The sequence below is a fragment of the Tenrec ecaudatus genome, chromosome 10 (genome assembly GCF_050624435.1).
Source record: "Tenrec ecaudatus isolate mTenEca1 chromosome 10, mTenEca1.hap1, whole genome shotgun sequence".
In the NCBI taxonomy this organism is placed as follows: Eukaryota; Metazoa; Chordata; class Mammalia; order Afrosoricida; family Tenrecidae; genus Tenrec; species Tenrec ecaudatus.
This window is the reverse complement of record NC_134539.1, coordinates 492262-507320: the sequence shown is the minus strand read 5'-3', so window position 1 is coordinate 507320 and position 15059 is coordinate 492262. Positions and strand designations below refer to the sequence as shown.

Sequence of the window (15059 nt, the reverse complement as noted above, 5' to 3'; positions counted from 1 at the left end):
GGTCTCAGGACCCTCGGCCACAGCCTCTGGAGTGCTATCGCCTGGCACACAATAGGGTCTCCATATGAGTAGCAGGATGCTGGGGCACCAGAGTAGCTCAGGAATACCAGTGCCCAGGGGACTGGCAGGGGCAGGGCCTTGGGGCCTATACGCTACTCATCTAAACAGGCCTCCTGGGTTGGCAGGACTGGCCAGAGGTGGGGCTGAAGGTGTTGGTCCTGGTGGGTGAGATGGATACTGGGTCGGTCTGTGTGGCCAGGTGGGACCCACTGGCCAAGGGGGAATGGAAAGGTCTTCTCAGTCCAGGCCACAGACCAGGGGTCCAGAGGAAGAAGAGGTCATGGCCCCCAAGGTTTGTCTTGTCCACATGGAACCCGTGACACCCATCTGCCTGACACTTAGTGGGACTCGCAGTGGCAGCTGAGGTGCGGTAGCCCGGGCCATGTCTGACAGGTAAGGAACTGCAGTGGCTCCCTGCTCTGCCTTGTGCCCAAGCTTTTTGACCTCAGGTGCTGGCCATGGCTTCTCCCCCCTGCCCCACCCCAGCCCACTGCCAGTGGTCCCTGGACTGGAAATCACTGGGGCCCTGCGAGTCACCTCCTGCCCTCCAGCTCTGCCCAGGTACAGAGCATGGACCGGTGACTTGGGCAGGGCCCAGTCCCAAGGCCATACATCTGCCATCCACGGGGGCATGGTCAAATAGTGTCCACCTTTGGGCATCCTGGGAGCCCCCCCCCCCCCGTCCCCGCCCCCGGGCGATGGTGAGAGATCAAACGTGGCAGCCGCAGCGGAGGGTCAGTTTAATGTCACTCTAGGGATATCGTACATTGTTCCAAGTCATGTCTGCACCCCAGCCCCGTCCTCTGCCCTCGAGCCTGGCTCTGGAAAGGGGGGCCTGCCCCCGAGCCCAAGCTATGTACAGGAGGGCTGCCCACAGGCACGTGCCAGGACCCAGCCCCGGCTGCCTGCCCGCCTGCCTGGTTGGGAATGTAGCACTGCAGCTGGCCTAACACCCAAAGGGGCTCTTCTCTGTTGCTGCCCGGGCTGCCCGCTGGGTGGTGAGGTCAGAGTAAGCGTGGGGAGGGGTCTAAGCGACAATGGGGCCTCAGGGTGGACAGCCAGGCTCACCTGTGCTGGTGATGAAGACGGCCGGCTGGGGAGTCCTGACCATGTCGGCCAAGCGGCCGCCACAGGACCAAAGTGCAGTGCACCCTGGGAGCTGGCCATGCCGCCGTTTGGCGTGTCTTGGGTGTAAAAATGGCACTTATTTCTACGGCCCACGGAGGACAGCCCCCAGCCCAGGCCATGGGCAGGCTGGGTGTCCAGGCTTGGTTGGGGTAGCCAGCAGAGAACCTGAGCAAGCAGCTTGAGGGCTGTGGTCAAGCCAGGACTTCGCCCAGTGCCTGGCCCCTCAGTACGGTGGCCTCACAGGACGCCATCAAAGTCCAGCAGCTTCGAGTGCTGCCGGCTCTTCCACAGCCGGTACAGCCGGAAGTCGAAGTACGTCTCAATCATCTGCTTGCCTAAGGGGTGAAGGGGGTCAGCGCTAAGAGTCACTGTGTGGGCAGGGTGAGGGGCGGGTAGAGGGGCCAGGGAGCGGGTGGGCAGACTCACCTTGGGCCGACAGCTCCAGGGGGGACTCGAAGGTGACCCTGTTTGGGGTCATGAGGGTGCTGAGGTTCTGAAACAGCTGAGGAAAGGGGCAGGGCAGTGAGGGGGACAGGGTGGGAGCAGAAGCAGAGCCCCTTTCTCTCCGGCTAGGCTGTGCCCTGTGGGCTCACTCTGCCAGTCTGCCCAGGGGCTCCCAAGGCAGTCACAGTCACTTCCTCCCAGAGAGAATGCTCAAAGGGCAGTGGACCCCCAGGGCTCAGGCCAGCACCTCAGGGGAGGGGGGTGCAGCAATGGGTCTTTTTCAAGTGTTGAACCCCCACCTTCTCTCCATTGGGGTTCCCCAGGATGTAACAGCCCATGACGTGGATGATATTCGGCTCTGGGTTCACCTTGCTCATGAGGCGGCTCAGACGCTTCCAGAAGCTGGAGACGGGGTAAGGGGGTCGGGATACAGGTCATGCAGTCTCACACCCAGGTCCCAGTGGTGACAAGGGGAAAGTCCAGGGAGCTCTCCAGCCCAAATTCCTAGTGGTAAGTGGGGGGCAGGCCATGGGGGGGATGTCTCATGCCCAGGTCCCAGTGGTAGGGGAAGATAGATCATGGGGGGTAGGTGTCTCATGCCCAGGTTTGGGGGGAAGACAGGTCGTGGGGGTTCTCATGCCCAGGTCCCCAGAAGAGAGAAGGGGGATCATGGGGCTCCCGGGCCTCACTGGATCATGTCTTCTTCCTTCTCCACTTTGGCAAATGTGGCCACCTTGTTCTTGAGCAGATAGAGGTGTCCAGGACCTCCCTATGAGAGTCAGGAATTGGGAGAGGTGGGTTCTGGGGGCCGAGAGAGCCTCCATCCAGCATGTGTGCGTGTACACTTACACACGAGTGGCGTGTGCGCACACAAACACACGCCCTAGGCAGCCCCTCCCCACCTGGCAGAAGATGAGCAGCTTCCAGATCCGAGCCCCCTTGTGGTAAATGTTCAGCTTCTTCTCAATCTCCTCTGCCGGAAGGGGACAGTGTGAGCAGTGCTGCCCCACCCCCACCCCTGCACCCACAGTCCCTGCTGCCTGCTGACCCAGGACCAGAAGGGATACTTACCCAGGATGTCCTCAAAGGTAGCATGCTCGTGATCCTGAAGGCAGAATCAGACCATAATCAGGGCCCTCACCAGGATGTCTGCTACACCCATGGGGCCTGTCCCCAAACTGTGAGGCCTGCTCCTCATAGGGGCCTGTGTCTCCCATGGTGCCTGTCCCCCACGGTCCTGTCCCTCCAAGGACTGTCCCTTCATGGGGGTGGGTGGTGGTGGTCTGTGTCTTCCATGATGCCTGTCCCCTCATGGGGATGTGTCTCCCAGGAATCCTGGCCCCCCAGCCCTGGTGCACTCACGTAGAGGATGGGGATGATGGAAGGGTCGTCCCTGCGGATGATGGTGGGGATGTACTCAGCCTTGGGGACCTTGGAAGAGATGAGCTGAGGAGGAGTGGGGCTGCTTAGGGCCACAACTGCCCTGGAGTCCCTGTGACCCCACCCCCACCCTCGCAGCCCAGCCTTGCTGAGCCTCACCATGACTTTGGGGGGGACAAAGTCCTCTGAGTCACAGGCCACAGCCTCCAGACCCTTCTCAGTCTCCCAGTCGAGGCCCTCCAAGTCCTCATCCAGGGTGCAGCATGACCCCTGCAGGTCATTACCTGGGGGAGAGGAGGGAGGTCATAGGGAGCAGGGGAGGGGAGACAGCACACCACCTCCTGCCCCAGCCAGGCAGGGTCCCTCCCCCTGAAAACCAGGGACACACCTGATTCGGGGTGCAGAGGGAGGACCACTGCACCCCCACCTCAAGGGCTCAGGGCTCCCAGGGGTGGGGAAGGGTGCACAGCTAGCAAGGCACCCCATGGGGAACCCCAGTACCCCATCTGTAGCACTGCTGCAGCCACCGGCACTTGCATTTTCAGTGTGCAGGCTATGTTAATCACACCCAAGAAAGGGAGGTGCTGAACCCCAATCTCACAAGGGAAACAGGGTGAACGTGCCCAAGCACAGAAGGCCTGCTGGGCAGAAGGCCGGCCTGCTCGGCACCTACTGTCTCGGGAGTCGTGGGAAGTATCGGCTTTCATAGGGGTGGGGTCGCTCCAGGACCTGCTGAAGCTCCGCTCGCGCCGCTCTGCGAACGCTGCAGTGAAAGCAAAAGCCGCTTTAGCCAGCGGGGGCGTGGCTGGAGGGGCGTGGTCGAGGTGGGTGTGGCCCGAGTTTAGAGGAAGGAGTGGCGTCTTGGTGCCAGGGAACAGGGGGCAAGGGCTAGGGGAGGAGCCTGGCAAGGGTGGGGCGGGGCCGAAACAGTGTGTCTAGATCAGTGGGTGGGGCCTGTATGTGGCACAGGGCGTGTCTAGGTCTGTGGGCGGGGAATTGGGCGGAGCCTAGGTGCAGCTAGCAGCCCGCGAAGCCGGCCAAGCAGTACGCGCCCCTCCAGCAGCCAGGCCTTACTCTGGGCCTTCACCCGCCGGCTGCCGACCATGCGCAGGTGTTTGCGGAAGTTCCTGTGGGAGGAAGCAGTGGTGAGGGACGACGGGAGTCCACCAGCCCATCCATAGGACCCCTCCCAAACCGGGGCACCTGAGGTACTGCACCTCTCCCGCCTCTTGGGGCCACTCATCCATGCCCCCAAAGGCAAAGCCCCTAGGGTGAAAGCATATTTTCTGCTGGCTCTCAGGTCCATCGGTGTCCCCACGTGCCCCACATCCTCTCCAGATTAGCCTCTACCCCTGCTGGGCCCACCCTGCAGAGACCTGTTACCCGCCCTGCCCCCCAGGGGCACCCTCCTCAGACACCCCCCACCCCATCCCACTGTGGACAGCTTGCTGTATGTCCCGGACCCAGCCCCACAGTCCTGGGCCTCGGGGCCACACCCTGAGGGCCGCTGGGCAGTTTCAGCTGCCCAGGGGCCACCAAGCTGGTCTGGGGCAAGGCCGCCGGGACCCAGGCTGATGGCCCCTCCCCCGCCGCATGTCCCAGAGCAGGGCCAGGCCAGTCGCCGCCACCCGCCCCACCCGGCCCACCTTGGCCCAGACAAGACGGAGCTGGTGGCGAGTGGCAGCAGGCCCTACCTCTGGATGACAGACGCGGACTCATTCTCACGCTTCCGGCGCTTCCTCTCTGCGTAGCCCCGAAACACCCTGGGAAACCGCTGCATGTCAGAGCCCCGAGACGGCATGCACCCCGCCAGGGCCAGGCCTAGCCCAGCCCTGCCTGCTGGGAGTCAGTCCCTGCCTTGCCCAGGGACTGGCCAACCTATGTGGGGTAGGGGACGCCCAGGGATCCTTGGCTCGAGGTTTGGGAGGGTACTTACGAGATGCTGGTGTGCAGAGGGAGGGCAGGAGCAAAGAGGAAGAGAGAGAGAGAGAGAAGAGAAAGAAAACAGTGAGGACTTCAGCCTCCTGGGGACCCAGCAGCAGGCCACCTGCAGGGAAAGGGTAAGGGACTGACAGTGTGAGAATGAGGGAAACACACATGGGAATGGAGGTGGAGGGGACACATGTGGGGAACATGGTGACAGTTGTGGGAAAGGGCAGCAGACTGCCAGTGTAGGAACGGGGTGGGGATGGGTTAGGGGGGCAGGTAGTGTAGAAATGGGGGGTATGTGTGAAGACAGGGTAGTGAGATAGGTGTGGGAACTAGGGAAATAAGTAGTCTGGGAATGGGGGGGAGCAGATATAGGAACAAGGACCCCAGAAGGTATGTACTGCAGGGACCCTGATGTGTGTTGAGGAAAAAGGTCAGCAGGCTCTTCAGGCACCCCCAAACTGTGATATTTGGGGTATGGAGATAGGCTGAGGATTTGTGCTGTGCACCAGAAAAACAGATGGGGACAGGGAGGACATGTCCTGGGGTCACCCAAGCTAGCCGGAGGTGGCCATGCGGCAGACCCTGGCATACAGGTCCTCATGAGTGCCGCCTGTGGCTGACTCACGCTTGCATAGTGGTGGTTGCCGTCTGGAAGCTGAAGAGGCTCTCCTTGGGGAACCAGGTGCGGACGGGCACTTCATCTGGAGGACCCAAAGAGCAGTGACCAGGGTGGGTGGGGCCCCAGGCCCCTAGCCTCTCCAGCAGAAGACACCCAGCCTCAGTATAGAGGGAGACAGTGACCATGGAGGTAAGGGGGGATCCCCAGGTTCCTAATCAATTGGGCAGAGGATGCCTGAGCCAAGTGGCCAACCATGAGCAGGGACAGGTAGGAGATGTGCAACTGGCAGGGCACAGAGCAAATCCTCAGGGATTACCCGAGGCTGTGGCCCTGGCAGTCGGTAGGAGCCTGGGGGAGGGTTGCCTTCCTTGGGCAGCACCTGCTGCCGCCCCCGAGACTGCATGGAACCTTCATGAACTCACTACCCTTTCTATTCAGGCTGGCAGGCTAGACCTCCTCCAGGCCCTCCCAGCATTGCCAGCTGTAGCCCTACCTAAGGAGCTGCCTTGTTGAAGACCGGTGCCCTAGTCACATTCTGAGCAGAGATCAAAGAGGCGACCTGGGCCTTGGGGAGGTGGCTATCCCATCTGGGTGTGGGGAGGCCTAGCTATGTCTGGAGGATGCGGTCTAAGGAGGTAACCTCCGAGCCTGGAGGCTTGGGCTACTGGGGTAGTACTGGTGGTAGGTGGGGGAGGCTGTCCAGGGGGCACAGTGGCTGACTTTAGAAAATCACTCACAAGCTGCCCAGAAGTGCACAGCGGCTCCCCCTGTGGCCTAGGGCCAGAACCGGTGCCCAAGCAGCCTGGTCATCAGCGAAAACCCCCTTTTCAACCCTTCAGCTCTTGACAGCCCCCTAATGTTCATTCCTATTCCTGCCCTGCCAGGAAGCCCTCCAGGATTGGTCCTAATCACACCAGGAAACTACTAGAGGCTGCAGCTACTTGTCAAGTCCAGACCCAGGGAAGACACCCGACGTGTAGCCCACCACCAGCTGATGACCTGGCCAGCTCTTAATGGCCACTCCCATCCTGCCCGGGCCAGCCCTCACCAGACCCTCGGTCCTCGCTGTGTATCCTCTCCAGCTTCTTTCGGTGGGCTGTGGGCTCAGGCAGAGGCGGCGGGGCCAGCCCAAAGGCCCGAGGGGAGGGCCCGGGGGTCGGCGTGGTGCAGCCGGGGCACTCCTTAGAGCCCTGGCGGCTGCCCGTCCAGCTCTGGCAGGGCCTGTTGAGGTCATGGCTGCTGCCGCCAGGGCTGCTCCGCAGGGGCTGGCTGTGGTGGTGGTGCCCACCCTGCCGCCGGCCCTTCACCACGGCTAGCTCGATGGCTTCAGCCTGGGGGCTGGGCAGCAGGGCTGGCTCGCCTGAGATGGTGTACACCTGAGGCTCTAGACCCTCGCCGGCCGGCTTCTCTCGGCCCACGTCCTCGGACAGACTGCCCTCATAGCGACCGTTGGAGACGAGGGAGAGGCGACGCTTGTTCTGGGGTGCTGGCTGCATCTCGGGGGACCCGTCGTGACCGGAGTAGGCGTCGGCCAGCAGGTGGTCTGGGGAGAGGTACCCTTGAGCCTGGGTCTCCCATGGGCTCTCCTCCAGGAGGGGACTTGGGGCTGTCTCTCAGCCCTCTGATTGAACCCTGGACCCCAAGCCTCTGAAAAGTGGCCCCAACATGCATGTCTCCCAGGTTCCTGCCTCCTCCTGCTGGGCCCTGCAGCCTGCGTGGGGGTGGGGGTGGGGGTGGCAGCGTCTTCCTGTGAAGCTGCAGGGGGATGTAGGAGTGCACAGGCCACCTCCCAGTTGCAGTAGCACCCGCTGTCCTGGTGCCAACCCCCCAGCTGGCCCCAACCCCCCAGCTGGCCCCCAGAGACAGTGGAGCCAGCCTGGGATGGCAGGAGGCTTGTTGCCATGCCAACGCCCAGGCTGGTGGGTGCCATGGTGACGAGTGACTCGACTCGTGCTCCTCCTAGGGCTCTGGGCCAGGCAGGGCAGGAGAGAAAGGCTGAGAGCAGCCCCCAAGTTAGCCCTCAGCCCCACCCCCACCCCCCTTCTAGGTCTCTGGACCACCACCCCGAGATCCCCCTACCTGCACCGTTGCCGTTCTCAGGGTGACTCTGGGATAGGTACTCTCCAAACGCACGGGCTGCTCTGGGGTGGACAGCAGGGATGCAGTCAGAGATGGCAGGCGCACCCCTAAAGCCCTTGTACCCCCAAATACGCCTTCATCCCACCACGGGATGGATGAGCTGGAGGTCGCCAGGCACCCTTCTCCAGCGGCCAGCTCCACTCTGGGGTCCGTTTGTCCCCAGGCTTAGCCAGGGTCCTGGGGGGCTTGGGCAGGAGTGGCGTAGAAGACACTATGGGCGCGAGCGGGGGCGGGAGAGCGCTCGGAAGAGGAGGAAGGCGAAGCGCAAGGGACTGAGGGTGGGGGGAGACAGGAGGCAGCGAGGGCGGTGCGGATACGGATACGTAGTAGGGCTCTCAAAGCTGAGGGGCAGAGGCCGTCGGACCACAGTCCGGAACGCCCTAGGGAGTGAGAAGGGCAAGGAGGTAGGGGGCTGCATCACCACCCCTCCCCCAGTGAGCCCTCCGGTCTCACGCCCCCACCCTCTGAACTCAGCACCCCTACCCCGAGGAACTCAGGGGTCCCGGGGCTCATCCTTACACACACTAACTTCCGGTCCCGTGCCCGCCAACTCAGTGCCCCCTCAGCGCCTCTCCCCGCGGGGCGCCGGCCCGCTCCTCCCCCCCCCCGCCACCTCACCGCACTTTGGCCGCCACGGAGGACATGGCCTCGTTCCTCAGCGCCCTCCTCCTGGAGGCGGCGGCGCCCATGGTCGAGGCGGCGCATCCCCCGGCCTCAGAGCGCCACCCGCGCCCGCCAACGCCTCCGTCGGGGCAGCCGGGCCGCGCCGGGGGTCGGGGCCGGGGCCGGGGCCGGGGTCCGGGTGGACGACGGGACTGGAGTCGGGGTCAGGCCTGGGCCCCGCATGGCCGCTCCCGGCCCCCCGCGTCCAGCCGCACCGGGGAGAGCAGCGGGGACTGACCCGGAGGATCCGCCCTCCCTGACGTCACGGGCCCAGAGGCGGGGAATCACGGCGGAGGCCCCGCCCACCGTGACGTCACGGGCTGGCTCCGAGGGGCGTGAGGAGGGGAGCCAGGCTCCTGAGGGCGAAACAGAGGCTGGCAGGGCGCCCCGCTCTGGGGTCTGGGGTCCTTCCGCCCCGTTTTCAGGAACCCCGCTCCTCACAGACCACACCCCGGGGAGCGTCCCTCTGTCCCCAGAGCCCGCCCCGCCCTGCGGTGGCGAGGGGGTGGCTGTTTACCGGTGCCGAAAGGAATGGAGTGGGAGCTGGGGGCGTCTCTTGTGAGGGGGTGGGGGGGACCGCGCGGGGGCTACCCTTGCTTTGGGGGTCGAGGTCCCCATCGTAGACCCTTGAGCTGCCCGTAGGGTCTGGACCTCAGCAGAGGGGTAGAGTCTCCGGGGGACCAGCGGGGCACGCAGTGAACAGGGGGCGGGGACACACGACTCGGACAGACGGACTCAGACAGAATCTTTAATGCGCTGGCCCCAAGTCTCCCAGCTCCAAGGCCTCCCAGAGGCCTGTGTGGTGGTTGGGGTCTGGGGGAGTTCAGGGCGTCTCACACCTCTGGGGAGCAGGGTCTGGCCAAGACACCCCCCACACACACATGCTCCAGGCAGAGGAGGTGGCCAGGCTGCAGGGGGCTTGTAAGGCCAGAGGGTGGGTGGCACCCAGCGGGTCCTCTAGCTCTCTTGGTCAGAGGAGAAGGAGTGAGAGAAGTCCTGCGAGGACGTTCCAGAAGTCACCGACCGGGGGCGCGTCTGCAGGAGTGCAGCCTCGTACTCCTGGAGGCAAAGCCACAGTCACTGGCCAGTGGCTCAGCACAGCCAGGCCGAGACTCCCACCACCTCCCCACCAACCCCCACCCCTGGCAAGGCCAGCCTCAGGCTACTCAGTGGGTGGGTGCTGGGCTGACTCACCGAGTCTGAATCCTCAGCTGCAGTGGTGCTCAGGAAGTCAGCGTAGGTGTCCCGGGACACATCCTCCTCATACTCGGTCTGGTAGTCAGACTCATCTGGGCAGAGAGAGGGCTGCATTGCACTGTGGGCTGCCCAAGGAGCGTGCCCAGCCCAGTTCTGGTCCACTGAGGAGCAGCCCCTCACCCTGCCCAGAGGAGGCTGCACTGCCTCAGCCTGCCAGGCAGAGGGGCAGCCTGCATTCTGGGCCCACGGGTCTACTCCTGCCACTGACAGCCCCATGACAATCGTCCCTCCAGACCTAGGCTGCTTCGGGTAGGGCTCAGAGCCCACGAGGTTCTGCAGCTTCTGGCAAGGCCTGACGGGGAAACCCTCCCCACCCCACCCCCCACCCCACCCCCACACACCACCACCACCACCACCCCAGCCAAAGCCCCTGCCCTTGCAGCCCTGGAGAAGCACCTGCTGGGGTCTGGATTGTGGGAGGCAACCTGCTGGCCCAACAAGGCCAGGAAGCCAGAACGTTGAAGAGGGGGGACTCACAAGCAGGGAGTGGGCCCCAGAAGGGGCTGGGGTGTGCGCCTGGACAGAGCTAAGGGCGAGGCTGGGAGTCAGCCCCAGCACTATTGGGCAGGAGGGACTGCCTGACCTCAGCACCCTCAGGATGGGGAGCACCCTCAGGTGGGGTCTCCGGAAGGCTGCTCACCATCCACTGTGGCTGCCTTGACGGGCTCAATCCTGGACACAATCTCAGCCAGGTCAGTGAAGGAGGCATTGGGGCAGGTAAGGACCTAGAGGGTGGGGGGAGGGAGGTCCTAGCAGGGGAACTGATGTGCCCCCCAAAGGCCCCCCCAGACTGCTCTGTGAGTCTGATGGAGTCAGGAGAGCAGCTGGTGGGGCAACTTCTATGCCATCCCAGAGCCCAGCTGCCCCTGCCCGAGGGTGGGTCCATGGGAACAATGGCCAAAGGTGTAGGGGCAACCTTGACCCTTGGGGTACAGGGCCAAGGTGGGGGGCCACAGATGGGGGCACCAGGGCTACTCACATCACAAGCCTTCGTCTTCCTCTCCTGCCGGTCCTCCAACATCTTGTCTAGTACCCCACTTCGAACCCAGATGTCAAACACAGTCCGTCCATGCTGGTACCCCACTTCCTATGTAGACCCAGACCCCCTGTCACAGGGGCTGGGAGCCCCATTTCTTGCATAGATCAAGGGCCACCTATCACAGGGGGTTGGGTCTCACCAGCACCCCAGTTCCTGAATAGACCCAGGGCCCCAGCCCCGCAGCAGCAGCGGCTGACACTCACACAGATCTCGTTGAACTTGCCGAACTCCAGGGTGCCATAGCTGTCGATGGGGGGGCGCAGGTACTCGCAGTAGTCGCTGCTCCTCACCACCTCCAGCTGCCGCACACAGCACACGTAGGCCAGGCGTGTCTGGATCTCCGCCATGTTCAGCACCTGGTGGTACAGAGCCAGGCAGAGGCTGACTTGTGACTCCAACGGCCTCCCTCCATCACTCCGGACCCTGAAGGTACTGCAGCCTGTCTCAGCCAGGGCTCTGCCTGGGGGAGGGGGCAGGTAGGTTCCTAAGGCTGGAAGGATGCAGCCACCATCCTATTAAGGATCCTGGCCAAGTGTGTGCAGTTGTGTGCTGGGAAGGGTGTGTGCAATTGGGGGTGTGAGAGGTATATGTATATGGGGTATATGCATGTGGGAGCTGTATTTGTGGTGGGAAGTGCACATGGAAAGGTGCTGTGTAGGATGGTGTGGGTATGAGAGTGCATGGGAGATGCAGGTGGGGTGAATGCATGAGGGGGTGCACATGTGGGTGGTGGGGCAGCAGGGGGGATGTGTGGATCAGTGATGTATGTGGTGGGGTATATGCATGTGGGGTGAGCATGTGTGGGGGATATAGAGGATACTGTGGGGTTTGTACATGTGATGTGTGTGGGTGCGGAGAAAGCATGAGGGTATGGGGTGTACACATGTGGGATATTGGGGGGGCATGTGAGGGGAGTAGGTGGGCAGGCCAGTGCATTAGCCCTGATATCCCATGAGATATCAGGGAACAGAGCAGGAAGCGGATATCCTGCATGCCCAGGTTCCCGGTCTCAGGAAGCCCCTGCCCCAGCCCCAGAGATCTGCAGAGTCCAGGGGGAGTGCAGGGGAGCTTTTAGGGAGAGGGCAGCGCCACCCACTCCCCAGTGGGGCCGTCCCCACCTTGACTTTGGTGGCCAGGGGGTTCCAGCGCTTCCACAGCAGCCACCAGCCTGACAGGGAGTCGCCATAATTGGTAAGGTCTGTCTCATCTTGGCTGCCCACATCAATGGCGATCACCACCTTGGCCCCCATGGACCTGGCCACGTCCGCTGCCGGGAGACTGGGCCTTAGATGTGCTGGGACAGACCCGGTGGAGCCCCAGGCTTGGGAGCCCCTCGTCTGGCACCCAGAGGCCCCAGGCAGAGAGCTGTGCCAGGCATCCCAAACCTTACCCCAGAAAACCTGTAGTGTCTGGTGGTGGCTCAGAGCAGGCTAGCATGCAGTGTGCATGTGTGTAAGTATATGCACATGTGTGTATACATTGTGCCCATCTGTGTGTGTGTGTTCTTGCACATAAGAGTGAGCCTGGTGCACTTGGGAGCGTGCAAGTGTGCATGTGTGTGTGCATGCAAGTGGGTGTTTGCTCCGCTCAGTGCCAGCTGGAACTTTCCTTGGCTCGCTCTGTCAGAAGCGTGCACACCCCAGCCTTCCCGAAGGGGAGGCGCACCCGCTGTGGGGGTAGGGGAGCACCAGCCCAGCTGGGCTGCCTGCTGGCCGGTACCTGGAAGGTTGTTGATATAGCCCCCATCCATCAGCAGGTGTCCATCTTTGGGGTCACACAGAGGGGGCATGTAGCCCGATAGGGACATGCTGGCACGCACGTACCTCCACAGGGAGCCTGAGGATGGGAGGTGGCCGTAAATGCTGAGGCCCAGTGGAGGCCTGCAGATCACAGGAAGTCATCAGGCCCTGACTCTTCCCCTGACCCCCACTCATGCCACCATGAAAGGGAGGTCTCCTGGGTAAGGACCAGATGACTGTCAGGTTTTCCTCTGCCCCCACAGCCAACTAATGGTCCCGCCTTCAGGAGCCTCGGGCCCTGGCCACAGTCCTCTCTCCAGCCCCGCACCATCCTCGGCTAGGTCCCTCACCATCTGTGTGCACACGCATGGCTGAAGCCGTGATGTCAGTGGTGATGATGAAGAAAGGCAGCCACAGGTCCTGTGGGGGCAGAGGCTCAGCGAGGGTCCTCCCACCACAGACTCAGTGCCAGGCCAGGCCTGAAGGCGCCTGGGAGCTGGGGGGAGGGGGTTGGCACCTCTATCTGCCGGTCCTTGAAGACTCTGCTGATGCTGCTGTTGAAGCCGGCGCCCGAGAACATGGAAGTGATTGGGTAGGTCAGGTCAAGCACTGTTTTCACCATGGATGTTATGTCCTGGAGTGGGACACACACACATGCTGAGGCCGCCTGTGCCCCCCCAGGCCCTGCTAAGGGGAAGGGGTGCTGGCGGGGCACAGAGGGAGAGGGAGGGGCCACCACTGTCCTCTTGAGAGTTGCACTGCAGGGAACTGCAGTGACGCATCTCAGGGACAGAGCACTGGCTATTTCTGGCATGGGAAGCGGGGAGGAAGGGGACAGCTGCTCTAAAGGGGAACACAAGCACCTTTGATCCCACTCAAGACTTCAGCCAGAGCTATTCAGTTCTAAAAATGTGCCAGAGACCGAGGGCCTGGGGGCGGGGCTGCGCCACCCACCCTCTGGGCTCCTTCTCTGCCCTCCAAGCCTTTACCAGTGAAGCGCCAATGCTCCTCACTTCCTCTTAACCCAGAAACCGCCTTCTCTCCCACCAGGTAAGCACTGGGCTGCCAATGGCAAAGCCAGCAGTTCAAGCCCACCAGCTGCTCCCAGGGAGACAAATGAGGCTGGCTGCCCTGAAACATACAGCCTCGGAAGCACCAGGTGGGGTCGCATGGAGTTGGGATGGATTTGGCGGCAGCAGCATCTTTTGGGGTTTTAATAAGGGTTCTTCTTCACCTCATCAAACTCAGTCTGTGGCCCTGTTGCCCGGTAGCTGCGCACCCCTCAGTGCCAGCCCGTCCTCACCTCAGCCCACTGCTTGGCCCGGATGCGCATCCGGCTGTAGTTTCGCTCTTCCGAGTAGAGGGCGCCCATGAAGGCCCCGATGGATGTTCCTCCAACCATGTCCACGGGGATGCCGGCCTCTGCCAGAGCCCGCACAATGCCAACCTGGGAGCAGCCCCTAGGTGACCAAGACACCAGCTAGCCCTCAGGGCAGTGCACCCAACCACCCTGGCCAAGCAACTACCTGCCCACCTGTTCACAGGAGCACTGCAGCTGCTCCTTATGCCCGGCCCTGCAGAGAACGGCAGAGACACTGCCTCAGGGGAGCCTGGACCAAGGCTCCCAGAACACAACTAAGCCCCTCCTGCAGTGTCACAGACCAAGGTGGCCACCCTCGGGCCTCCTGCTGAGAAACGGCTGGTGACCCCATCCAAGTAAGGTTGAGGCTGTGAGGCAGAATCTGTTTCTCAACCGACAGCGGGGAGGAGGATGGGGGAAGCAAGCATTCAGGGCCTCCCAGAAAGGAGCTTTGGCAACTCCCCTCCAAGCCTGCACCCTAGGAATCAGCTGCACTAGCTGAGCCTAGTTCCTAATGGTTCCAGAATCCACTCCATTGCAAGGGGGTGTGCATGGCCCTTGCCCGGTTTAGCCCGTTGTCAGGGTAAAGACAAGACAGTTACTGCTGAGAGCCACCAAGTATCACTGCCAGATTTAAAGTACCAAGCACTCGACCAAAAGACGAGTCTTAGGAGAAGACCACAGGATCACACACTGACTGAGATCAAAAATAGACAACGGAAGGAGGGCTGAAAGGGACCCTGATCAGGGAGCTGTCAGGAGTAGACTTGACAGTGTGAACCCTTCATGGCGTAGTGGTTGCGAGTTGGGCTGTGATCTATAAAGTTGCCAGTTTGAAACCATCAGCTGCTCTGTGGGAGCAAGAAAAAGACAGGCTCTCTGTTATGGTCTTGGAAGCCCACAGGTCTGGTCCCATAGGGTCACTATAAGTTGGCATGTACTCAATGGCAGTGAGTTTTTATACTTAAAATGCACAAGGTGTTACAGAAAAGACTAAAAAAATTGGCAGAAAACTGAAAAGGACAAAGTCAAATCAAATGGGATTCTACCTGTAAAAAGAAATAGCTGGAAGGAAGGAGTCAGGGACTGTGAACCAGTCACCAAGAGGGAGGACTCAACTGCAAATTAGACACAGCTCAACAGAGAAATGGTGAGCTGCAGACGGGCCAGAAGAAAATACCCAGTCTCAACTCTAAGGTGACAAAAGGCTGGAAAATATGCAGAATCTCATGAGTCATGAAGAGAGAAGCCCAGGCAATACTTGAAGACGAATGAACTGTGTGGGGTGTTTAGCATCAC

General features: G+C 61.9%; 2 protein-coding genes across 9 annotated transcripts in view; both read right to left on the bottom strand.

Annotated features, from left to right (window-relative positions):
* Positions 1 to 783: 783 nt before the first annotated feature.
* NSMF (NMDA receptor synaptonuclear signaling and neuronal migration factor) lies at positions 784 to 8608 on the bottom strand. 6 transcript variants are annotated; one of them, XM_075559740.1, is made up of 15 exons: positions 8321 to 8608; positions 7643 to 7704; positions 6612 to 7106; positions 5570 to 5645; positions 4707 to 4775; positions 4087 to 4139; positions 3686 to 3775; positions 3172 to 3296; positions 2995 to 3078; positions 2704 to 2737; positions 2535 to 2605; positions 2322 to 2401; positions 1932 to 2034; positions 1615 to 1690; positions 784 to 1546 (listed from the first exon to the last, which is right to left on the bottom strand). In XM_075559740.1, exons 1-15 carry the CDS (start codon positions 8389 to 8391, stop codon positions 1524 to 1526), a joined length of 1512 nt encoding a protein of 503 aa, XP_075415855.1. In that variant the 5' UTR covers positions 8392 to 8608; the 3' UTR covers positions 784 to 1523. The 6 variants fall into 6 exon arrangements, with proteins under 6 accessions (XP_075415855.1, XP_075415853.1, XP_075415852.1 ...); XM_075559738.1 differs by having other exon boundaries at positions 784 to 1523; positions 2995 to 3063; XM_075559737.1 differs by having other exon boundaries at positions 784 to 1523; positions 8321 to 8606.
* A 491-nt stretch (positions 8609 to 9099) lies between these two features.
* The window catches only part of PNPLA7 (patatin like domain 7, lysophospholipase), a 41380-nt gene continuing 35420 nt past the window's right edge, over positions 9100 to 15059 (bottom strand). For 2 of the 3 annotated variants that reach the window (XM_075559729.1, XM_075559730.1), the window contains 10 exons: positions 13704 to 13860; positions 12918 to 13034; positions 12751 to 12820; positions 12381 to 12497; positions 11780 to 11928; positions 10865 to 11017; positions 10602 to 10709; positions 10263 to 10347; positions 9560 to 9654; positions 9100 to 9424 (listed from right to left, as the gene is read on the bottom strand). In XM_075559729.1, coding sequence (XP_075415844.1) covers positions 9323 to 9424; positions 9560 to 9654; positions 10263 to 10347; positions 10602 to 10709; positions 10865 to 11017; positions 11780 to 11928; positions 12381 to 12497; positions 12751 to 12820; positions 12918 to 13034; positions 13704 to 13860 — 1153 coding nt within the window. In that variant the 3' untranslated portion in view covers positions 9100 to 9322. The remainder of the gene's footprint in view (positions 9425 to 9559; positions 9655 to 10262; positions 10348 to 10601; positions 10710 to 10864; positions 11018 to 11779; positions 11929 to 12380; positions 12498 to 12750; positions 12821 to 12917; positions 13035 to 13703; positions 13861 to 15059) is intronic. The other variant, XM_075559732.1, reaches the window with a different exon arrangement.

Excerpts from the sequence above, each read along its gene's own strand:
- NSMF (XM_075559737.1), bottom strand. The coding sequence starts at position 8,391 with ATGGGCGCCGCCGCCTCCAGGAGGAGGGCGCTGAGGAACGAGGCCATG. Across the intron at positions 7,705-8,320 it reads TCCGTGGCGGCCAAAGTGCG|AGCAGCCCGTGCGTTTGGAG; the intron begins GTGAGGTGGCGG and ends TGTCCACCCCAG. Across the intron at positions 1,691-1,931 it reads GGAACCCCAATGGAGAGAAG|CTGTTTCAGAACCTCAGCAC; the intron begins GTGGGGGTTCAA and ends CCCTTTCCTCAG.